General features: G+C 32.6%; 2 protein-coding genes across 2 annotated transcripts; both read right to left on the bottom strand.

Moving 5' to 3' along the window:
- Nucleotides 1-4,716: 4,716 nt before the first annotated feature.
- On the bottom strand, nt 4,717-7,003 carry LOC149951765 (uncharacterized). The gene is made up of 6 exons (XM_090169664.1): nt 6,922-7,003; nt 6,798-6,862; nt 5,731-5,826; nt 5,626-5,664; nt 4,931-4,975; nt 4,717-4,856 (listed from the first exon to the last, which is right to left on the bottom strand). Exons 1-6 carry the CDS (start codon nt 7,001-7,003, stop codon nt 4,761-4,763), a joined length of 423 nt encoding a protein of 140 aa, XP_090025790.1. The 3' UTR covers nt 4,717-4,760.
- Nucleotides 7,004-7,275: 272 nt separating this feature from the next.
- Nucleotides 7,276-10,132, bottom strand: LOC149951766 (uncharacterized). The gene is made up of 6 exons (XM_090170109.1): nt 9,973-10,132; nt 9,051-9,115; nt 8,893-8,988; nt 8,790-8,828; nt 7,515-7,559; nt 7,276-7,451 (listed from the first exon to the last, which is right to left on the bottom strand). The coding sequence occupies exons 1-6, from the start codon at nt 10,052-10,054 to the stop codon at nt 7,386-7,388; spliced, it is 393 nt and encodes a 130-aa protein (XP_090026235.1). The 5' UTR covers nt 10,055-10,132; the 3' UTR covers nt 7,276-7,385.
- Nucleotides 10,133-25,725: the final 15,593 nt, after the last annotated feature.

Raw genomic sequence — 25,725 nt, forward strand, 5'->3', positions numbered from 1 at the left:
AAAAGACGTTTAGGTTTTCAGATAATTAAAAGGATGTTTATAATAATTAATTTTATGTTCCATAAGTGTCATTATTTTGCCAAATGGAAGTTATTTTTACCATTGGAAGCGTTACAATTTTCCGAGGGGTTAAGACAGTCTGAGATAATCTGTACACCGAGTTCGTGCATTTAGCATTGTTAAAGGTACATATTTTCAAGAGTTCCCGAGTTCCATGTAGCACTGTCAAAGGCACGGCAGTGTACACCGAGTTCGCAGAGTGTCTTACCCCTCGCAATTTTCAATAAGCCTTGGCTGACCTTTTCTCGGGCACCCAAAAGTTCTAAGTTTTTGGGCCACAATTCAAATGGCAACCAGGAATCAATAAAAAATTAGCCTTCGGTTAATAGGAAGTGACATACTGATTCTTATTAATAGGGATGCACCGATATGGGTACAGCCGATATATCGGCTCTCCGTGGCCGATATTAATAAAGTCATCTATCATAACAGTAGTGTATAAAAAACGGTTCAGTGCACTGTCATACCATTTTATTCTAATTTTTCATTAAAAGAAGTTTTCAAGAGCATATCCGAATATGTTTCTTTTCATTTTACTTGACCCGGGTGTCACCCCATGCTATAATATCCGCCCCGGGTGTCACTGGTTCTTTGGTCTTACGCGCTTAGTGGCGAAAAATTATCAGATCTCTAATCCCCAAGACAAGCAATGTTTTCGAATGGTGGCGCGCCAATAAAGAACGATTCCCAATTCTAGCCAGCCTCGCTAGAATATATCTATCGGTGCCTGCATCCAGTGTTGATAGTGAAAGGTTGTTTAGTACAATCGGAAAGCTACTTACAACATTAAGAAATAGACTAAAGCCAAGCCATTGTTTAAAGGGAAATGTCAGGTTGTGGCAATTAAATATTCTCATAATCGAGTATTTTATTTATTTTAAATGTTTTTCCTGCAAATATTTTTCGAATAACGGTATCGGCCAATATCGGATTCGCTGAAGCCGATATTGGCCGATACCGATATTAGAAAAATAGGCCGATATATAATATTTTAAAGTAACTCGGTGATAACTTCAAATATACGAAATGATGAGTTAAAATATATACATTTAATTGAAATTGAATAAGAAAATTCTGATTCCGTCGAAGTTGGAACAAAATTATTTTTTGAAGTCATTGACGGCGGTGTTGCGAGCACGAGATTTTACAATTGCGTCTCGCTCGGGAACGTAGAACAAAGTACGGTTAGAAGAGCTTTTACACAGTGTAAGCACCGCTTAATTATCACCCGTTACATGTAATAACTAGTCTTCATAGCAGATGGCGATAGTGCATCGCGTATCAAAAACTATTCCCACCCACTTTGTCAGAGCCTCAGAGGTTTCGCTCTCTCGCGTCAACACCGGTAACGATGATCAAGTAGGCCACTGCGGTTAAGCCTTTTTGTAAATCTATTTTAATCGTAATAAACAGTTAATCATTTCAAAATACGCCTAATAAATTAATTAAGAACAACTTAGCTAAGACGCCGAATTCCTGACCCTAATATCAGTATAAGCTAGGAGCAACAAATACAAGGAGGACGCAACCCGTCAAAAGTCGTGGATTTTCTTATGTACATTTTTCATTGGTTAGTCGCTTTAGCGCCTGCTGCCGTCAGAAGGGGAAAATTCGGAAATTGTTCAGCGTAAAGGTTCGACCAATGAAATTTGTACACAACCCTGCGTTAGCGTGTTTAAAGGCTAGCTGCGTTCTCCTTGTGTTTCTTGCTCCTAGAAAAAGTAGCATAAGACCCAATTGTGTCAGAACGGTATAGTAGTTAATGAGAGTTTGTCGCAAAGTAAAACAGGGAAACGAAGGGGGGTCGGAAAATACGTCATCAAAATCGAGGTACTCCAACGCCCCCGAGTGAGGCGTTTTAGAACGTATGTCTACGGGCGAGTAAATCGAAGAGAGATTATCGCGCCAGACTATAGACTAAATAAAATGTTGCTAGTACTATTCCAACTAGTAGGTTATGTAGTCTATAGTGTGACTAGGTCTCACTAGAAATTTTAATAGGCGCGAAGGTACAGCTGTCACACTTTTGGGTCTTATGCTACTTTTGGTATAAGTGATAGGATAAGATCTTAAAAGAAATAGGCGCTAGCAAAAATTCTTCATGTCTTGTTCCAACTTGTTAAAATTTTCCACGCGCTCTTTAATATTTTAGTGTAAAAGGCTCGTGCATGTTTTTATATTTCAGGGAGCTCGCGCGAAATCGCTCGAGCCCGTTTACGCTAAAATATCAAGACGCACGTGGAACTTTTTAACAAGTTGAATAAGACCTCAATAGAGTTTATGCTAGCGTCTATAGATTTGAAGAACTTCAACGGTTCAATGTATAAATTGGTGCGCGCTGGTTTGGAAGAGACAATCTAATTGGCTAAGACAAATGCAGATAAATCTTGCTATTGCTTTTACTATCAGAAAAAATCGAGGTTAACGCTTTTTTATTTTCACGCGAATAATATATTTTAGCGTCTATTGAAAAACCTAAGGGTTCAGCGTTGTTTTCAAACTTCGCGTAAACTAGATTTAAAGGAAATCATAATACATAAATATCATTAAACTCGGTGAACCATCCATAATTAAACGTTTTAGTAATTGAAATTTAATAGATTTAAAGAAAATAATAAATTGGATACCGAATTAGTAGATTTGAGACTACCTTATTCATTAGGATATAGGAAAAATAAAGTTGAATTATAATATAAACAAGCATTTTTTAAAGTATCGGAATGGTGCGTTAGAAAGGCTAAATTTCTGAGTGGAATCGGAAGGTTGTTTTAGATCAGCTAAATTTCGGAGCGGAATAGGAAGGGTGTTTTAGATCAGCTAAATTTCTGAGCGGAATAGGAAAAGTATATTAGAAAGGCGAAATTTCGGAGCGGAATTGGAAGGGTGTTTTAGATCAGCTAAATTTCGGAGCGGAATAGGAAAAGTATATTAGAAAGGCGAAATTTCGGAGCGGAATTGGAAGGGTGTTTTAGATCAGCTAAATTTCGGAGCGGAATAGGAAGGGTGTTTTAGATCAGCTAAATTTCGGAGCGGAATAGGAAAAGTATATTAGAAAGGCGAAATTTCGGAGCGGAATTGGAAGGGTGTTTTAGATCAGCTAAATTTCTGAGCGGAATCGGAAGGGTGTTTTAGATCAGCACTCTGTTTTTCAATCGCAGCCTCCCAGCCTTTCGCAGCCTCCCGCTGCCTCTTTTGGGCTTAAACCGCACTCTGTTTTTCAATCGCAGCCTCCTCGCAGCCTCCCGAAGCCTCCCACAGCCTCATCGCAGCCTCCCGCAGCCTCCCACAGCCTCATCGCAGCCTCCCGCAGCCTCGCTGGGCTTGAACCGGTACATTCCTACCACTTATATAACATAACTATAGGCCTATATAACATAACTATTGACTTGCATAACATAACTATAGGCTTACACAAATATAGGATTATAGAACATAACTACATCCTTATAGAACATAATTATAAACTTATATAACATAATTATTGACTTATAGAACATACGTATAAAACTATAAAAATAACTATAGAAGCGGAATAGGAAGGGTGTATTAAAAAGGCGAAATTTGGGAGCAGAATAAGAAGGGTGTTTTAGATCAGCTAAATTTCGGAGCAGAATCCGAATAGTGTATTAGAAAGGCGAAATTTCGGAGCGGAATAGGAAAAGTATATTAGAAAGGCGAAATTTCGGAGCGGAATAGGAAAAGTATATTAGAAAGGCGAAATTTCGGAGCGGAATTGGAAGGGTGTTTTAGATCAGCTAAATTTCGGAGCGGAATAGGAAGGGTGTATTAAAAAGTCGAAATTTGGGAGCAGAATAAGAAGGGTGTTTTAGATCAGCTAAATTTCGGAGCGGAATCGGAAGGGTGTATTAGAAAGGCGAAATTTCGAAGTGGAATAGGAAGGGTGTTTTAGATCAGCTAAATTTCGGAGCGGAATAGGAAAAGTATATTAGAAAGGCGAAATTTCGGAGCGGAATTGGAAGGGTGTTTTAGATCTGCTAAATTTCGGAGCGGAATAGGAAGGGTGTATTAAAAAGTCGAAATTTGTGAGCAGAATAAGAAGGGTGTTTTAGATCAGCTAAATTTCGGAGCAGAATCCGAATAGTGTATTAGAAAGGCGAAATTTCGGAGCGGAATAGGAAGGGTGTATTAGAAAGGTGAAATTTCGGAGCGGAATAGGAAAAGTATATTAGAAAGACTTAATTTTGGAGCGGAATCGGTAGCGTCTTAAAGAAGTTCGGAGAGGAATAGAAAGTGTTTTAAAAAGGGTCAAATTTGGGAGCGGAATCGGGAGGATATTTTAAGAGGGCTAAATTTCGGAGTTTATTGCTTATTAAATTTCGTTTCGGACGGAATTTCGAAACTAAAACTAAAAGAATTTCGGAAACGGAAATATTCAGAATTTTAGTAGGTCAACCAATATTACTCATTTCAACTGATCAGAGGCATTTTTAATTCGGGTTTTTGAAACGTATCAGTAAATTTGGTCTCTGCAGCTTTCTAAATTGAATACGGGAAATGATCGCAATTCTGAGTATGATAAATTTGTATTTTATTATCTGCTTTTAGCGTTGATTATTACTTTCGATTTTATAATTGAACAGTAACAATTTATCAAAGGATTAGAACCTTTCACGGTGGTAACGCCATTAGAGCCCGAAGTCGCAACAGATGGCGCCAACAGTCTCAAAAGTAGGAGCGTTCTAATTGTCTTGTGTTTCATTTCCTACCGATTTTTTCAGAACGTTGTTTGTAGGTATTAATGATGTTGTTGCTAGTAAAGACGCACTAAGAGTAATCTGTAAATTTTATATTTAGTTTAAAAAATATTAATAAATTTGAGTGGAAATAATTGCGTTGTTTCGTAGCGTACACGATAAGCGATCATATTCCTGGATTCGGCGGCGGTCATGGCACCCTGAGATAAATTAATGAATGAATTAATTAATGATAGTTCTTTATTTAATTCAGATAGTTCGTGATAGTTAAATAAATATTGATAGTTAATTAATGATAGTTATATAATTATTGATAGTTAATTAATGATAGTTATATAATTATTGATAGTTAATTAATGATAGTTATATAATTATTGATAGTTAATTAATGATAGTTATATAATTATTGATAGTTAATTAATGATAGTTATATAATTATTGATAGTTAATTAATGATAGTTAAATAATTAAGTCAACGAATACATCACGATGTTAATTACATTGCTGGATTAACCAATAGGCCGAATAGGCCTGGGCCTAGGGCACCAAGCCTACAAGGGGCACCAAGAGGGATCGAAAAAAAGTAAAAGTACAAAACTTTAATCATTTGCTTTTCACAAAATATTTTCCGGAGTAATTTTAGTAAATGCGTCCACCCCTATGAACCAAAAACGTTTGATTGTCACATTCTCTGACGGACTGCCGTCTAGCCCCTGACGACATACTAAATCTGGCAGCAAAATGAATTTTCCTTCCATTTCTCAATTATTTCTCTAGGCCCCATAAAGTCTTAATCCGGCCCTGATATGTGATAAAATCTAAAATCTTATTGCACAAAAATAAGACTTACACCTGTAGCTTTTAATACCTTCTGTTGACACTGACTGAACTGTATAAAATGAATTAATCATGAATTTTATTTTTAAATAATGAGCATTCTATATTTCCCTCTTACTCTGACGTTGAAGTCTCTGTCTGTACATTGTTTTTGTATCACTTTAATCCATTCGATTCCTTCTTCTTGCCTGCATTTTTCAGCAGCATGGAATATCTTATAGTAAATTAAATAATTAACGTTAAACTATTTCGTAAATAAATCTAAAAAGTCATTCTGATAATAAATTGCTTAAAATTTTTTTTAATTGATCTGAATTAATTATATATTAAATCTTAATTTAGAATCTGATTATTTTTACATTAATTCTTATTTAGGTCTCTTAATGTTTTTAGTTAATTCCTATTTAACATTTTCACTAATTACCCTTTTCTGGCACTACACTTGTAATCTTTACATTATTTCTTATATTATATTTATATTTATATTATTATTAATGTTTTGTTAAATCTCTCAACGTTTCATCAATTCTTAATTAGGTTAATTAAACTAAAATTAATTTAGTATTAATGGTTAATTCAGTATCTTAATAAATTTGACATTAATCCTTAATTCAGTATCTAAAATAATTTGACATTAATCCTTGATTCAGTATCTAAAATAATTTGACATTAATCCTTAATTCAGTATCTAAAATAATTTGACATTAATCCTTAATTCAGTATCTAAAATAATTTGACATTAATCCTTAATTCAGTATCTTAATAAATTTGACATTAATCCTTAATTCAGTATCTTAATAAATTGGACATTAATCCTTAATTCAGTATCTTAATAAATTGGACATTAATCCTTAATTCAATATTTTAATAAATTTTACATTAATCCTCAATTCAGTATCTTAATAAATTTGACATTAATCCTTAATTCAGTATCTTAATAAATTTGACATTAATCCTTAATTCAGTATCCTAATAAATTTGACCTTAATCCTTAATTCAGTATCTTAAATAATTTTACATTAATCCTTAATTCGGTATCGTAATTAATTTGACATTAATTCTAAATTTAGTACCTTAATTTATTTGACATTAATGCTTAATTTAGTATCTTAATAATTTAATAATAATAATAATACTTTATTCGGTATCCTAACTAACTCTTAATTAAAACTTTTAAGTAATTACTCTTTTTGGCATAACATTTTGGCAGGCAACAGCTCCTTGGACAGCTTCAAAATTAGTTAAGTATTCTAGTAATGTTTCCAATGATTAATAAGTCTTATGTTAATTACTTAGTTCTTTAACTTACGATAACAGGCGTAAGATCTTTCATCGGCGGAAGCGAAGACTAACAGAAACGGAATAAACGCGATTTCAACTTGAAGCATCATTTTTGATCCAGTTGTGAGAGACTATTTCTTCGTGCTAGCTAATTTAAAAGTGATGATTTCCCGTAATACGTCAATAATCCTGTCACTCGAATAGTTCCTTCTTTTTCTAGCGTTTGCTTTATGGTACGATGACGTACATGATGACAGCTGTTCAACATGGCAAATAGTAGTATACTTAATGTTCGTTAAATTTGACAAAAACAGCCCCAAATTTATTACAAACTAAATGTAAACGTATTATAGATTTATTCTTTAAGAAATATACATTCACAATCTTTCGAATCATTTAATATTTTATCCATTTATTACATTAAAATTATGAAAAAGCTTGAAGTTCTGGATAGGTTCTTGAATTAGCATTACTGACAAGTTGATGGAACAGTTATTTCTTGGCGTTATTTGCGGAATCTGGCGCCGTAGCTCCCAGGATAGCGTCTAAATTGCAGCCCTGATAATTAAAAATTAATACATTAATTATTCGTGATATTTTAATTATTAAATCAAGGCTTACTCGATAATGCAACATAACTCTCGCTTCGGCATCTGTCATTGGACCCTAAATGACAAACATTATTAATTGATGATATATAAATAGGATTGTATATTAATATTAGCCAACTAATCATTAAATTAATCAATATTCATATTAAGGAATTATTAATAAAATTAATCAATATTCATATTAAGGAATAAATAAATAATAAAATTAATCAATATTCACAATTAAGGAATTAATAAATGATAAAATTAATCAATATTCATATTAAGGAATTAATAAATAATAAAATTAATCAATATTCATATTAAGGAATTAATAAATAATAAAATTAATCAATATTCATATTAAATAAATTAATAAATAATAAAAGTATTCAATATTCATATTAAATAATTAAAAAATAATAAAATTAATCAATATTCATATTTATTAAGGAACTAATAAAACATAAAATTAATCAATATTCATATTTATTATGGAACTAATAAATAATAAAATTAATCAATATTCAGATTTATTAAGGAATTATGAAATAATATTCATATTAATTAAGGAATTAATAAATAATAAAATTAATTAATTTTATTTAAAAACTAAATATTCACTTGCAAATTGAAGTTTTTAAATGAAAGGGTAGTCTTCCCTGCGGGTAGATATTTAAATTGGTTACTACTGGAGTGAGCCAAGAGAGAATGTTTGGACAGGAACCAGAGAGAAAATAGAAGGAGCAAAATTTCACAAAGCTTAATATCTTTGGTTTTTTCAAATATCATTAAAACCCTTAAGGAGAACACTAAAATGACATCGAAATCGAAATTCTACCTTTAATAAAATCATATCATGGTTTTACGTATAAGGAATTTAATTATCAATAAACAGAAGTCAATACCTTATTTCCAAAACAAACGATAATGTAATCAGCTTTCGAAAAATATTGCTGGTTTTGGCTGTTTTAAGATGCACTGTTATAATAATTAATATTTAATATTATAATTATGTTAATTCACTAATTATTAAATAACTAAATAATAAAAATAATTAATATTAAAAATTATAATTATGTTAATTCACTAATTATTAAATAACTTAATAATAAAAATAATTAATTTTAAAAATTATAATTATGTTAATTCACTAATTATTAAATAACTAAATAATAAAAATAATTAATATTTAATATTTTATATTTAATATAAATATTTATTAGTTATGAAGGATTATGAAGGAATATTTCGTAAGAATTAATGAATAATGTGTAATGTATTATAATGTAAAACATGAACTTACGCCCGAAGCATTTATTTCCTTCAATTGACACTCTGCGTACTGTTAAAAAAGGAAATAAATTTAAAATACGGTAGATTTAAAAACAATTTCCAAGTAATATTACCCTTATGGCAAAAGCTGAGTCCATGCACTCCTTTGGAGGTATGTCAATCCATTCAACTCCTTCTTCCTTCCTGCATTTTTCGGCAGCGGCGAAAATCTTATAATTAATTAAACAATTAATTTCATTTAAACTTATTATTAACTTAATTCGTTAATTACTCTTTCGGGAAGTTCTGTGTTACAAGCAATAACACCCTTGGTTGCGTTGATATTAGTTTCTAGTACTAATTAATAGAAGTGCCATTAATCAATATTGTAGTTAATTATTTTCTTAACATTATTAATATCTGAGTCTGATTAATTTCTTAACATGATTAATATCTGAGTCTGATTGATTTCTTAACATGATTAATATCTGAGTCTGATTATTTTCTTAACATTATTAATATCTGAGTCTGATTAATTTCTTAACATGATTAATATCTGAGTCTGATTGATTTCTTAACATGATTAATATCTGAGTCTGATTAATTTCTTAACATGATTAATATCTGAGTCTGATTAATTTCTTAACATGATTAATATCTGAGTCTGATTAATTTCTTAACATGATTAATATCTGAGTCTGATTAATTTCTTAACATGATTAATATCTGAGTCTGATTAATTTCTTAACATTAATTACTATTTGAGTTAAATCATTTCGAATCATGAATTACTATTTGAGTTAAATCATGAATTACTATTTGAGTTAAATCATTTCTAATCATGAATTACTATTTGAGTTAAATCATTTCTAATCATGAATTACTATTTGAGTTAAATCATTTCTAATCATGAATTACTATTTGAGTTAAATCATTTCTAATCATGAATTACTATTTGAGTTAAATCATTTCTAATCATGAATTACTATTTGAGTTAAATCATTTCTAATCATGAATTACTATTTGAGTTAAATTATTTCTAATAATGAATTACTATTTGAGTTAAATCATTTCTAATCATGAATTACTATCTGATATTAGTTAATACCTGAGTTAATTTAATTTCATAACATCTAAACTGAATATCTGGGTTAATTTAATTTCATAACATCTTAACGTAATATCTGAGTTAAGTAATTTCTTAAATAACTTACGGTGGCAAACATAAGTGGCCTCGTCGGCCGTTGCAACGACAAAAATTGATGAAAATAACGCGAAAACTAATTTGAGCATCATGGTTATCGGAAGGTAGAAACAAACCGTTATGATGATAGATATTTGTTGTTGTCTCTTCGTTCTCGCCCTTATATACACGAACCATAATTTCTCGCGTTTCGTATTTTATGACGAAAGTTTACGCCTCCCCCCCCCCCAATTTTATCTCTGTCGAAGGTCGCAGGGACGATTGTTACGTCTGCATTACGATAATAACACTTGGTCATACTACAAGTTGGCAATCGACCGATTTCGCCTCAGTGTCATGGCTGTTTTAAAGGGAGTATAACCTTTTCAGGAATTTGGGGAAATACATAATTTCCTCCCCTCATTTATCTAACCACGTGTTATACGTAGTATGAAATACAATAGTTGTTGAGAAATTATCCCACTCAAAGTATCCCCGCTTTGTTAATGCTTTAATTTCTCATATCTACTAGAATGCATTTCGTGAATCTAAAACCAAGTACCTCATTATTAAGAAATTATATGTGAATAACTATAACGAAAATAATTAATTTATAGCTCGGGTATTGTTGTTTATTTGTTAATTAGGGGTGCATTTAAAAATTAAACACTAAATACGAAACAATAAAGGTTTCAAGTGAGAAAACCTCTTCAGGGAGAGCACGCTTGCTCTATTAGAAGAATTCGGTGTTTCTACCATCGTTCTAGACTAGCGCCATGAGCGAGAAAAGAGAGAAGCTATGGCGCACCCTACCAAACAATTAGGGTTCTACTCCCTTAAGCGCAATGTTTCAGCAGGTGGCGTTGTTGCATTCGATGAAATAGTTACTTCGGAACTGATTCGGGGTACGAGTCGTGAAATGGCGATAGATGTTAAAGTGGTTATGACAGTTGCTGGGATCGGATAATTGCATCAAACGTTACAATGACGAGTCGAGTCGCTTGCGTTGGGTTTTAACGCTTCGCGTAATACAAGAAGGTCCTTCGTTTAACTTTAGTCATAGGATATTCGGAACACTTGCTTCAATTAGGATTTTTTATTTTCACTTTCTTTCCACGCATAAAACTAGCACGTTTACATGTTTTTATAGATGTTTTCTTTCGTCATTAGTTTCCAAATTTATGTTAATTACAGCTTAATAACTTTTAAATTGGAAATTGTCAACACTATTGTAAGCAGCAGAGTATAGTATTTGACGATGGTAAATAAATTTAAAGTATGTCACTCATTTAGGGAGTAAACCATGTTATAAAAGGGATTTGTTCTTTTACAAAGAGTAAATAAATATTCATTCATTCAATTAATTAACTAAGTTTTAACTTCTGAATTTAAAGGGGTCTGTAAACACTACAGAATAGTACAGTTTAAGTTCATTATAATTAAATTAATACTCAATTGTCAAAACTATTTTAAACACTAGAGGATAGTGTAATTATAATTAATTATAATAAATAAATACTCAATTGTCAAAATTATTGTAATCACAAGAGGATAATACAATATTAGTTCATTATAATTAAATAAATTATCAATTGTCAAAAATATTTAAAGCCCTAGGGGATAGTGTAATTATAGTTAGTTATAATGAATAAACTACTGAATTTAAAAATATAAAAACTATTGTAAACTTTAATTGTAATAATAGCTAATTAACTATTTATTTTAAAAGTATCAAAAGCCCTATATGATTGTAAACTTTAATTGTAGTTATAGTTAATTAACTATTTATTTCAAAGGTGTCAAAAGCCCTATATGATTGTAAACTTTAATTGTAGTTATAGTTAATTAACTATTTATTTTAAAGGTGTCGAAAGCCCTATATGATTGTAAACTTTAATTGTAGTTATAGTTAATTAACTATTTATTTCAAAGGTGTCAAAAGCCCTATATGATTGTAAGCTTTAATTGAAGTTTTAGTTAATTAACTATTTATTTTAAAGGAGTCAAAAGCCCTATATGATTGTAAACTTTAATTGTAGCTATAGTTAATTAACTATTTATTTTAAAGGTGTCAAAAGCCCTATATGATTGTAAACTTTAATTGTAGTTATAGTTAATTAACTATTTATTTCAAAGGTGTCAAAAGCCCTATATGATTGTAAGCTTTAATTGAAGTTTTAGTTAATTAACTATTTATTTTAAAGGTGTCAAAAGCCCTATATGATTGAAAATTTTAATTGTAGCTATAGTTAATTAACTATTTATTTTAAACGTGTCAAAAGCTCTATATGATATTGTAATTATATATAGTTACTGAATTTAAAGTTGTGAACACTATTCTAAGAAGTAGAGGGTAAGGTAATTGAAGTACATTATAATTAGATATACGTACAATTGTAAAAACGTTTCTAAGCACTAGAGGATAGTGTAATTAGAGTTCATTACAATTAATTAACTACTGAATTTACAGTTTTTAAAACTATTGTAAGCATTAGAGGATAATAAAATACTGCATTTAAACCCAAAATAAAGATCAAATAATAACGACTATTTTAGTCGTTACATGTTTTTCAAGCTGCTGATAATTTCCCTCTTTACAAAACCACTCAAACGTACTTTAGATAAGCGTTGCCTAGATTTTTCGTATCTTTGGCTTGAACAATAATTACGTAAACCGAGTTAGGGTTTAAATAGGGTTTTAAAGTGTACCACTTAAATTAAAAAAAAAGTAATTCTCTTAAAAAATACAAAATTCAAATTCTTATTTCGTGTTGGTATTAATGTTTTAAACGTCTTAGCACGAGCATCCTTCAAACGTCCAGCTGTAGAAATAATTTGGATACGGAAAAATTTCGATATAGCTCTGAAATAACAATTTTTTGTGGCCGTCACGAGTTCGTGTTCGTACTATTGTTATCAACCCAATCGTTGTGATAATTGCTCGTTGTAAAATAACTGGGTGAAATGATTATTTTTTTCATCATTCAAATACACATATACCGTCCTTTGTAATATGACAAACCCAATAAGCCTTACCAAAAACGTCTGTTGTGAATTTATGGGTAAACTATTTTATTAATACAATCTTGAGGATGGGTGCAACCCCGGCTAGAGTGGGTACTTCTGAAATTGGGTCCGGAGTCACCCCGGTTACGTAAAAAATGGCGCCCCATGCCGGGTCTGAACGAAAAAGCGGCGCGAGGTGGGGGGTATGAAGATGACGTCACTCGTGCCATCTGCGCCCTCTGTCAGCTGGTTCGGGAACTCGGATGAATTGAATCCAATTACGTGAGATATCGTTAAATCTTATCCGAGGGTCCCTTCTCAACGCACCCCGGAGCATTTTTACCGTTTTCTGCAGATTGCGCGCATTATTGAAAAGGTGGCTTTGTGGAGTAATCGAGTCCCCCCCCCCCCGCTTGAATGTTTTTGATGGGACCAGGGGTGTCAGTTTTTGACTGGGGTCAACTTCAAAAATTTGAATCATTGGGGGTGGGGGTTACTGAGTTACATATCGTTTTTTTTATCGTCAATGTAAAGAATTCGTTATTTGTAAATTAAAAATATACGATTTAATAATATCGTTATTTCTAGCAGATACTAAACTTTATAAATTTTGGGTGAGACTTATCTTTCGATGCGGCTTATGGAAAATGTATATACAACATTTATGATTTTGTACATTACCATTTTATAGATGATTTTGTACATAACCATTTTATAGATGATTTTGTACATAACCATTTTATAGATGATTTTGTACATAACTTGTTTATAGATGATTTTGTACATAACCTGTTTATAGATGATTTTGTGCATACCGTATTTTTTTCGCATCAAAATATTAAGGAGTTAGTATAAACTAATTTTTTCAAATTTAATAATAAGCTTTTTCGTCTTTTGGCTAAGACCAAAGTGTAGTATCTTTTCGCATCAACAAAATTGAGGATTTCGTATAAAATATATTTATTTTAAAATTTAATAAGATTTTTTGGCTAAGACCAAAGTGTAGTATCTAAAAGCATCAACATAATTGAGTTTTTTCTATAAAATTTATTTCTTTTGAAATTTAATAAGCTTTTTCGTCGTTTGGCTAAGACAAAAGTGTAGTATCTTATCGCATCAACAAAATTGAGGAATTTGTATAAAATAATTTTGAGAAATTTAATAATAATCTTTTTCATTGTCTGGCTAAGACCAAAGTGTAGTATCTTATAGCATCAAACAAAATAGAGTTCGTATAAAATATTTTTTGGAAATTTAATAAGGTTTTTTCGTCGTTTGGCTAAGAACAAAGTGGAGTATCTTATCGCATCAACAAAATTGAGGAATTTGTATAAAATAATTTTGAGAAATTTAATAATAATCTTTTTCATTGTCTGGCTAAGACCAAAGTGTAGTATCTTATAGCATCAAACAAAATAGAGTTCGTATAAAATATTTTTTGGAAATTTAATAAGCTTTTTCGTCGTTTGGCTAAGACCAAAGTGGAGTATCTTATCGCATCAACAAAATTGAGGAATTTGTATAAAATAATTTTGAGAAATTTAATAATAATCTTTTTCATTGTCTGGCTAAGACCAAAGTGTAGTATCTTATAGCATCAAACAAAATAGAGTTCGTATAAAATAATTTTTGGAAATTTAATAAGGTTTTTTCGTCGTTTGGCTAAGAACAAAGTGGAGTATCTTATCGCATCAACAAAATTGAGGAATTTGTATAAAATAATTTTGAGAAATTTAATAATAATCTTTTTCATTGTCTGGCTAAGACCAAAGTGTAGTATCTTATAGCATCAAACAAAATAGAGTTCGTATAAAATATTTTTTGGAAATTTAATAAGCTTTTTCGTCGTTTGGCTAAGACCAAAGTGGAGTATCTTATCGCATCAACAAAATTGAGGAATTTGTATAAAATAATTTTGAGAAATTTAATAATAATCTTTTTCATTGTCTGGCTAAGACCAAAGTGTAGTATCTTATAGCATCAAACAAAATAGAGTTCGTATAAAATATTTTTTGGAAATTTAATAAGCTTTTTCGTCGTTTGGCTAAGACCAAAGTGGAGTATCTTATCGCATCAACAAAATTGAGGAATTTGTATAAAATAATTTTGAGAAATTTAATAATAATCTTTTTCATTGTCTGGCTAAGACCAAAGTGTAGTATCTTATAGCATCAAACAAAATAGAGTTCGTATAAAATATTTTTTGGAAATTTAATAAGCGTTTTCGTCGTTTGGCTAAGACCAAAGTGGAGTATCTTTTCGAATAAAAAAAATAGAGGAATTTGTATAAAAATTGTTTGAGAAATTTAATAATAATCTTTTTCATTGACTGGCTAAGACCAAAGTGTAGTATCTTTCCGCATCAAACAAAATAGAGGACGAATTTTTCGAAATTAACTAAGATCGAAGTGTAGTAACTTTACGCATCAGCTGTCAAACATATCTCGGCCCGTCCAGTATTCAAATGGGGTCGATCTTTACGAGACATACTCAATAGTCGTATGGTATCTTCAACTAAATCCTCGTTAAGATTGCAACAAAAGCGGGAGAATTTCTTTATGGCCGATAAACGAGAAAGTAGGCTGAACAGCTGAGACGCCAGGGGAAATTAGTCGGACGTCCAAATAGGCAAAGCAGACCTCTCTTCGCCCATAACGACCCGTGTAGTTCCGCTCCAATCCCTTATCCTACGTGGTCATTTTAAGCCAATTGGTCACTTAATATCTTCTAGCGAAAGTGGTCTCGACCCGTATATCCTTAGTAACGTAGTTGCGGCTTGTATTCTTCCCGCAGACGAAACTAAGTCGGTCAGGAAAGCGCTGACTTCACCCTCGTCCTGCCTTTGACGGGAACTATTTACTAAACACGTGTCGAATGATGATATTGGCCTAACGTAGGTAGGATCTTAAGTGGTTGCCCGCTCACCCATCCAGGATATATCTCTCTAATGCACTTATGGCCATTAGATTAGCTCTTTCCATTTGGAAAACAATAGCTTGGCTCTCTTGAGCCACAGTTGACCGATTTGACCAGCGCGATCGACTTACAGCGGTTGTTATCGGAAATGCATTTTATTTTGGGGATTTATTTTTAAAAAAGTTTTCAATAAAATCAAGAGTCCGAAATTATTTTAAATGATTTAATTATCTATTTAATGTTGTCAATTGATACTTCTTTGGAAACATACATTAGATATGTTAAATTTAACTATTAAAAATTTTATACTATCATGAGTAACGTAATTGACGGAAGTTACCTTATCCTATCCTTAAATGGTGAGATGTTTCTTAGTAGTTTCAGTTTTAGTTTATTATTATAATATATTTACAATAGTCTTAGTCTTCAAAATAACGGTCAAAAACTCCGCCAATCAGTTTAGTAAAATATTTTCGGCGGCGTAATTGTCGGCCATTTTGGGTATGGAGATACAGGCCGGAAGGCAGGCAAGGCTGCCAGATTTCTATAGACCGAAAACAGCCAACTCTCTCAAATGTTTTCGTTTTCAAAACGAAAATTTTGCGGCGTTGCTATCGACTAAGACTATAGTAAGTGATACATAGTGGTTAAGGGCTAACTCAGTAAGCGACTTGTGCTTCTTAGCGACCATCAAAGCAATAGACCATTCTATAAAATACTACTTTTGTGGTTATTTACTTTTGTGTATAGAGAGGCAGAAGGTTTGGACCGATTTTTCATGAACCAGGGAGGCTCAATAATGGATTATCTGGCAAACCTGCCAACCTAGTTGTCTGGATAAATAGTTTTTTTTTATGAAATTCCTACTCGTCTAACGGTTGTAGTTTATACAAAACAATATAAATAGGTAACTAACTATATCTCATTGATTTTGTAAATAGATCAGCTATAGACTTACTATATTTTGAAATATACTATTTTAACGTAGGCTACCTTAGCTATATTTTGAAAATCGACTTTTGGGTGACGCTTCTAAAATTAATAATCAAATAGGAATAATTGTAAGCAGAATTTAAAAAAAAAGAATAAATAAATTTGCAAGTCCTAATGAAGTAGCGCTATGTTGTCTTTGTAAAAGTGTTTGGCCTGATTAGCTAGGAATTTATAGAAAGGTCTATTTAAACAATCCGTTAGAAGTTTACAAAATCATTACCATTAAAAATTTAAACCACAAAACATAAGAGTAAAATATATAAACATAATAGAGTAAAATATATAAACATAATAGAGTAAAATATATAAACATAATAGAGTAAAATATATAAACATAATAGAGTAAAATATATAAACATAATAGAGTAAAATATATAAACATAATAGAGTAAAATATATAAACATAATAGAGTAAAATATATAAACATAATAGAGTTAATTTGAATTTTCCAAAATTTAGAAGATTCTTTTTTTAATACCCGATTTGAAATAAATAAAATTATTGAAAGTTGGTAAAAGGGAATTCAAAGAATTAAAAAGTTTGGCCTCATAATAACAAGTAGAAGTGAGTTTTTTGGTCGTTTTGCTAACAGGTGTCTTAAGGTAGTAATAATTTTTTTTTTATAATGTTAAGACAAGGAGCAGAGATTTTGTTGAGCTCTTTAAAGATGGCAAGAGCCCATGACAAAATAAGCAAGTGAGAAGGTACACGGTGGGTCAAGATTTTAAATTAGGTTAGTGATTTGTAACAAAGAACTGTTTGTCTTACGGGTCAAAGTGGGGGCGTTCCGGAAATACGAACCACGTGACGTCACTTCCGGCGACCTTGAAAATTGATATGACCTGATATTATATCATTCGATTGCTCTCAACGTGCTCTTACCAAATATCGCTAAATTAACTTTCAAATCTGAACCAAATCTATATATTCTATATATATATATATATATATATATATATATATATATATATATATATATATTATAAAATCTTACGCGGCGTGGGGGCGCTACTAACCAAGGCTCCGCCACTGGTTAGGGGTCGAACACTTGGAAATTTTTGCGTACGCATTTTCGAATATCAAAGTGATTTTTAGATTTTAAAGGTTGTTTTTTCGAGCTGATTTTTGAATTTTTATGGTGAGTTTAAAATCTTAACTTGATTTTTCTAGTTGATTTTTGGATTTATTTGGTGATTTTAATATATTTTTAAGCTTGATTTTTGAGTTGATTTTTTGGATTTATTTGGTGATTTTAAAATATTTTAAAGCTTGATTTTTGAGTTGATTTTTGGATTTATTTGGTGATTTTAATATATTTTAAAGCTCGATTTTTAGCTGATTTTTCTGATATATACATACGTTTCTAGAGATATTTTTAATATTTTCCTACTAATGTACTTCTTTTTAAATATTAGCTGTATGACCTGAAATTGGGTTTGTTTAATGATTTGTTCGCTTCAGTGTTACAAAGGTATTCTAGAGGTATTAATTAATTGACAAATCATAGTTTAACAATGGCGATAAAACTTAATAAATCGTAAGACCACAGATTTATTGACTTTGGGAATATGGATTTGCTAATCGATAAACTGATTTATCAGTGGTGAAAACAGGTAGAATCACAAGTATATAATATATATTTTGCGAGATACGTATTAATCTCCGTAAACTGCTAATATTATTCGCTTGAAACACGTACCTTAGTAGACTGTAAAATCCTCCTCCCCCCAAAAAAATCAAATCAACCCGGTATCTCTTCCAATACGATTGAAGCCAAGAAATTAGAAATTAAATATAAATACATACTTGGTAACATTTTAAAACTATAACATCGAGAAAATATAGCTTTTAATTCAATTATCTTCATGCAAAATAACTTTTACATTTTCCATCGTCAGCGGTAAAACTATCTTGTGTGGAAATGTTCTTATACTCTTTAGTGTAAATTTAAAAATATATAATAATAGAAACGAGATACTTCATGACTAATTTTTTTTATTAAAATAATATCATAACATTATAAGAATGGAATATAATATATAATATATATATATATATAATATAATAATAATAATAATAATAATAATAATAATAATAATAATAATAATAATAATAATAATAATCAGCTAGGCTAATACCAAAGGCACCACCTTAGGCTTAATTCATCGAGTGACTTTTAAAGCCTTTAACTAATATTAATATTAATAATTAAAGCTGGATTACAATGCGTAGGAGGGTGGTGGAAAGCCCTTCATGCCACGCGAGCCAACAGCTCCCTACACTCACTATTACCGTTAACCTCAACAAGTTTTTATGTAAAGGGGAAACCGAAGAGCTCGGGGGGAAAACTCTCATTTAATTTTAAAATGTTGAGTTTTCGAACCGAGATTCCTTTTCGAGCAACGGCTCGAGAATTAATATCGGTTTTTAAAATTAAATAAAATTATTATATATTTTTAAATTTAACTTAAGCGATGACTTCTAACAATTTTAAAATTTATGATTCTTTAGTGTAGTATAAACTTTTATTCCATTCTTCGCGAGTTCTTTAGTACTAAAATTTTATTTAACAAATAAATGGCAAACTGGCTAGAAAAATCGTTGAATACTTCTGGGGTAGGACATGTTATTAACTTCTGATATAATTGAAGGAAAATGTCCCCGTTTTTCCGTTAAAATACGCAATAATGAAGCAGTATTTCGCAATGGAGCTCGTCACAACATTTCACAACGGCGTAAAATGCGGTTTTACTTATGAAAAGAAATACCCAATAAGCCGATTTGGCAATCTTTCACTGCATTTTTGTACCAGTCAGAATTGCATTGATGCAATCCCTAACGAAAAAGAACATTTAAAGGTGCATCCCCTTTCTGCCAAGTAAGAGTGACACCCAGTCACGGGTGCAGATGCCCCCTTGAAAATAGACTATTTTCAGAGCAGCTGGAATCCAATTTTTTCAAACTTAGTCGAGGCGTGGAATAGTTCAGAATGAAGGCAGGGAACCAAACTGGGGGACAACAAGGCTCCTCTCCTTCTGTTGTGATTTACAACGTAACAAATCTAGTTACGAAAATTCGCCGTTTCTATTCGACATTCTTAGTTGGCCGGGTTTAAAGGTAAAAATGCCATTCTTCAAAGCGGGCGTCTTCGTTGTCTTTTGAGACTGACTAGGATGCAGTTTTGAAATATGAGCTTAAGAAACCTACCCGTGTCGTTAAATAAACTGGAATTTATACGTGAAATTTTTAATATTCTTTTTTATCCTTACCCTCGGGTCTTCCAGCGGGCTAATAATATATATTGTATAATTCTGAAATGTTCCTATAAAGTCTTACAATTTTATTTTTCTATCCGACATTTTCGGTATATTATTTAAATTCCTAACTGAGAAGGTTCTATAAAGATTCGTTACAACGCGACGTAAGCTCGATCTCTCTCTGTCATCGCAGTGCAGCCGCAAACGTGGCGCCATCTATAGACTTGTTGTTGAACTGTTTAGTAACGTAGCCAGTAGTTCGTCAAAACTGGGTTAGATTATGCAAAATTGTAATTTTGTATTTAATTTAGTAATAATTGAATTAATTTAATATTTAACTTCGAATAAATATTGGTCTGGTTTCAAATTATACTAAGTTCTATCCTATATTTGGGTGAATTATCATCTGAAAATGGTGTAGCCATGGACCAAGAATCTAAGGGAACTCACTGCTCCCGATATTTTGACGTGGTAGGCGTGGCCTAAATCGGAAGGTTTTACTGAGGTACATCAGCCGCTTTGAAGGGCCTCAAGAATTTTGTTCAACTATTAGTCGGGGCCTTGAGCGAAAGTACGTGGGAGAAAGTTAGGTTATTTTTACTTAACACAATGGTTAATTACCATTACTTCAACTTTTAAAGAACCAATTTAAAAATAAGAGGTCTAAAACTTACTAAGCCTAATCATTTAACCGACAACAACGGCGCCATTTGGTCAAAATTGAACCTGAACGCTCCAGCTTCTCTACGAAACTACGTCGGAAATCGACTACAGCGACGCCAAGTTTGTACACATGGAACTAAAATTATCCGTGATTTTCCTATTCCCAGGATTAACGCGTGCTTTTTAAAGCCTGAACTGTGAGTCCCCTTAGATTAATTCTTCTGCTACGAACTGTTTTGTTAACGTAACTAGCGCCTACCACCCCTAGAAGGAATCCATACCTCTACTTGGAATGCTTATCGCGGCAGATTTTCGTCTCGATGTGCCTGACGGTTTTTTTGACGTCACTATGTTTTCTCTCGTAGGCGGGGCCAAAGCCGTCAGAGTGATCTTATCATACGCGATACGACAGGATAAGCATTCCTAGTAGAGGTATAGATTCCTGCCCCTAGCTTCTATTAATCCCGTTATTTTATTACAGATTTTATATATCATTTATTTTTTTAATTTATTACTGAGCGAATAGATTATATATCTTGGTTTGTTAATATTATTCTATGAAACCCACCTTTATGCTGCTTCAAAAAACAAAATAGTGCGGCGCTAAATACGTAATTATAATCACTTTCTGAAACCGTTTCATCAGGAAAAATATGATTTAGAAATTTACTTTAATAAGTAAATATCCCTACGTAGTCTAATTTTTATATTATATGATCCTAAATAACATTTTTCCAACACTGACACTCTAGCCCAATTACAATTTGGACTTTCAACTAATCTGAGTAGTACATTATCGTTCTTGGTAATAGTATATTTAGCCTTAAAAATATTTAGACACGAGGGAGCTCTTTGCTGAAATAAACATTAATTGCTCAATATTATTTGGTAATTGTCATACCTTGATATTAAACGGTTTATTTCATATTAAAGCGGAACGGCCAAGCTTTTCCAAATATGGCCTTATTTCCGTATCAAAAGATTAACAAAACGTTCAATATACTAACACGTACCTTTTTTTGTCTTGAAAAAATAGCTTTTGACCCAAAAAGTTGAAACGAAAAATAACGCCAGGTGTTTGGGTTTGAATTTTCGCCGCCATCTTAGGGGCTGCCGCCAGCGCCCCTAACCCCGTATGAGCGATTTGCGAACTATCCTAACTTTTAAAATCGCGTAATTTAGGCTTAGGTCTCTAATAACTGGAACGCGCCACGCGTGCAAAACATATTTTTCGCGTCTTCAGCTTTTACGTTGTTTTTCTGTATCAACGGTTTCTCACCAGGTGTCGCGGCGGACGCGCGCTTTTCGATTTCCCGAAATTTCTTTATTTTATTAAAAATTAACCACTTAATATTTTTTGATGCGGTTTTCGCCATAAATTTTAGTTTTTAATGGGCTATAGGGCTATCTAACTGGTTAAACCTTGACCGTTCCCCTTTAATTTATTTTAAAGCCATCTATTGTATGACACTCTTATTGAAAAGCTAAGGGGAAAAACATAATTTTTGTTGTCGTAGTTGAGCGTTTTTGAAAAGGGGTTCGTTTCGTACGCGTACATTTTTATATTCTATAGCTTAATGTTTAAACGATGCTTGCCAAATTTTCTCTTTAAAAGGGGTACTATTCACCAGTGTCAGTAAGCTAATCTATTATTCATATTAAATTCGTTCCGCCATGCAAAATGAGAAGAGAAGGGGGGAAATGAAAGGCAAAATACAGTTTGGGAAAAAATGCTTGATTGTAGATGGAGAAGAAACAAGATAAAAAAATGACTGAGTTTCCTAAGGCGTAACTAGACATTTTGACAAGGTCTTACGCTAGACCAGACCCACCCTAAAATGCTTCGATGAATCTGCCACCCTCGCCTTTTTCCGAACGGGGGGGCTGCAGGTTCTTGAAACAATCGCGTCACTTTGTATATACCTAGTTTCACTTCAGTGCCCAATTTCTTATTTTGAATGTTGTTCACAACAAGGTTTGTATTTAATTTCACCAAGAAGGATATAAATAAGATAACGAGTAAAATTGTGTAATTCTTTATTTTGTAGCTCGAGGAATTAAATATGGGGAACTTGTGTAAATACCTGATTCTTTATTTTGTAGCTGTTATTATCGAGGAAATGTAGAGGTCGTGAACGGTTAATCATTATCCATGTTTAAATTGATTTTTTTCGGGAAAAAAATGTAAACAAAGAAATTTACCGGTTAATATTTCGGAAAATGATTAAAAAACATGTATTATTCGTAAACTTTGAGCGATTAATTTTACAAATTTATCAAAACATTAATCGGATAATACAGAAATATTAATTACCTGATCAAAACATTTTACGAATAATTTTGTGAGATTTATCTATTGAATAAAAGTGCACCATCCCCGACCTCTAAGGAAATGAAAGGTTATGGGGATTGGGGAACTTGTGTAAACACCTGATTCATCATTTTGTAGCTGTTAGTATCGAAGAAATGAAAGGCTTTGGGGAACTTCTGTGAATACCTGATTCTTTATTTTGTGGTTTTCTTCATGGAGAAAAAGGTAAGGAGTTTTAACGGGACACCGAAAAGCCAGAGATAAAGTGGGGGTTGGCAGAAAAGGGGGTCTACAGCGTTTTTTTCTGTCACAGATTCGCCCACCCACTGACGTTCCTTCTTTGTTGTCATCACGCTGCGCTGCCTCACGCGCCAAAAAAGAGCCAGGTGTCAACCCCTTTTTTGTTAACCCCCATTTTCCCCCTGGTATCAGGATAACGCGTTAATTTTGTTGGTAATACGACTCCTTACAATCTAGGAGAGCTAAGACATCACGGAATAATAATAATTAGAAAAATCAGACATCAACGGAAACGATTTTGGCACTTTCATTAGTTTCGTCCAACATATGTCTCTAAAGTTAAAACAAAATCTTCCGAGGCCCTGCCTTTCGGGATTAACACGAAGCCCTGGATTCTCAGAGTTCTATCTTTTTTTATCGCGGCTCGTTTCGGCCGTAGTGAAATGAGTCAAGGGTTGAGTCAAAAGATGACCACGCCTGTTCCGAGTGGTCGTTGTCCATTTCCCCTTTGCCTCCCTTTTCGGTGCCATTAATGAATGTTTGGTACGACAGAGGGCGTAAGGAAGGTAAGCTCCCAGAGGCCTCGTTAAGGGCCGACTCATTCGTCGTAGAAGGGTTCCGGCCAAACCTCGCTCTCGTCATTACGCGTATTTGTCCTGTTAATTTTGAATGCAAATAGGCACTTTTAATTGAATAGAGCTTACGCTCGAGGCTCCAATATCCCCCAATTGTTGATTAACGCGAGTCACTCCAAATGGCAATGCCCTCCAGGTTATTTGCGCTATTATTCCGATTGGGAGACGGATCTGACTGAAACCCAACGCCACTAAAACGCTACTGTTTCGTGGTCTTAAGGTATAAACACGAATTGGAGGAAATTATTTGTTGAGGGGTTGATCATTCTCCAAAATATTCTGTGTATAAAGCTTGTAGCGTTGACTGTACTAGAGTGATTACGTAATAATTAAAAGTTCAGTATTACCTATTTCTGTACACAGTTTCATGTGACTGACTGCCTGTAATAGGTGTTCAGATTATTTGTTGAGGGGTTGATAACACTCCATAGTATTATGTGTATAAATCTTGTAGCGTTGACTGTACTAGAGTGATTACAAGTTTAGCATTACCAATGGTTGTACACAGTTTCATGTGCCTGTAATAGGTGTTCATATTATTTGTTGATGGGCTGATAACACTCCGTACTCTGTGTATAAAGCTTGTAGCGTTGACTGTACTAGAGTGAGTACAAGTTTAGCATTACCAATGGTTGTACACAGTTTCATGTGCCTGTAATAGGTGTTTAAATTATTTGTTAATGGGCTGATAACACTCCGTACTCTGTGTATAAAGCTTGTAGCGTTGACTGTACTAGAGTGATTACAAGTTTAGCATTTACAATGGTTGTACACAGTTTCATGTGCCTGTAATAGGTGTTCAAATTATTTGTTGATGGGCTGATAACACTCCGTACTCTGTGTATAAAGCTTGTAGCGTTGACTGTACTAGAGTGATTACAAGTTTAGCATTACCAATGGTTGTACACAGTTTCATGTTTCATCTGCCTGTAATAGGTGTTCAAATTATTTGTTGATGGGCTGATAACACTCCGTACTCTGTGTATAAAGCTTGTAGCGTTGACTGTACTAGAGTGATTACAAGTTTAGCATTTATAATGGTTGTACACAGTTTCATGTGCCTGTAATAGGTGTTCAGATTATTTGTTGAGGGGTTGATAACTCTCCGTACTCTATGTATAAATCTTGTAGCGTTGACTGTACTAAAGTGATTACGTACGTGATTACAAGTTTAGCATTAATAATGGCTGATAATTTATACAAAAATATTATATAAAATAAAGATAAATATTCTGCCGGGGTATAATGATTTGGAAATTGTTTAGGGAGACGGGATATAGGGCCAAGTGTGTGAGGCTAGCGGCAGAGATATACCGCGTCCAAGGCCTAATGTTGGAAAATAAATTTTTCCAAAACATTTTTAAATCGAAATTATCAACGTCAAACTCTCGGAAACTAACTCAGTTCTTTTCTCCATAATAAATAAATTAAGCTAAGCCTAAAATCATGGGTTCGTTGGTGGTGAGCTAAAGAAGTCGAAAAATTCGCGAATCAGAGCGAAATTGCACCACGTGGCTACACCAACTTATGACTTGTAGAAGAAAACATAGTTTCAAATCAAGCGACCCCCTACAAGGCCACTTGCGTTGCCCTTTAAATCTGACTTTAAACTGCTTTGGCAAAAGCATTTTTGTATCTCTTTATTCTGAACCACATGTCATATTTTTGCCATAATTCGTTCAAACTAGGAACTTTTAGAAACCTGAAAAATGCCAGGGAAACCACCGAAAATAGTAAATTGGGCAAATGCCCAACTTCTTGG

The sequence above is a fragment of the Leiobunum rupestre genome, chromosome 3, assembly GCF_980474605.1.
Source record: "Leiobunum rupestre chromosome 3, qqLeiRupe1.1.hap1, whole genome shotgun sequence".
In the NCBI taxonomy this organism is placed as follows: domain Eukaryota; kingdom Metazoa; phylum Arthropoda; class Arachnida; order Opiliones; family Sclerosomatidae; genus Leiobunum; species Leiobunum rupestre.

What these genes read in the sequence shown, in the direction of transcription:
- LOC149951765 (XM_090169664.1), bottom strand. Translation starts at nt 7,003, where the DNA reads ATGATGCTTCAAGTTGAAATCGCGTTTATTCCGTTTCTGTTAGTCTTC. An exon ending in AAAATGTTATGCCAAAAAGA is followed by an intron (nt 5,827 to 6,797) that starts GTAATTACTTAA and finishes ATTTACTATAAG; the next exon opens with ATATTCCATGCTGCTGAAAA. An exon ending in AGGTATTAAAAGCTACAGGT is followed by an intron (nt 4,976 to 5,625) that starts GTAAGTCTTATT and finishes AATTTATCTCAG; the next exon opens with GGTGCCATGACCGCCGCCGA.
- LOC149951766 (XM_090170109.1), bottom strand. Translation starts at nt 10,054, where the DNA reads ATGATGCTCAAATTAGTTTTCGCGTTATTTTCATCAATTTTTGTCGTT. An exon ending in ACTCAGCTTTTGCCATAAGG is followed by an intron (nt 8,829 to 8,892) that starts GTAATATTACTT and finishes CTTTTTTAACAG; the next exon opens with TACGCAGAGTGTCAATTGAA. An exon ending in GAGTTATGTTGCATTATCGA is followed by an intron (nt 7,452 to 7,514) that starts GTAAGCCTTGAT and finishes TTTAATTATCAG; the next exon opens with GGCTGCAATTTAGACGCTAT.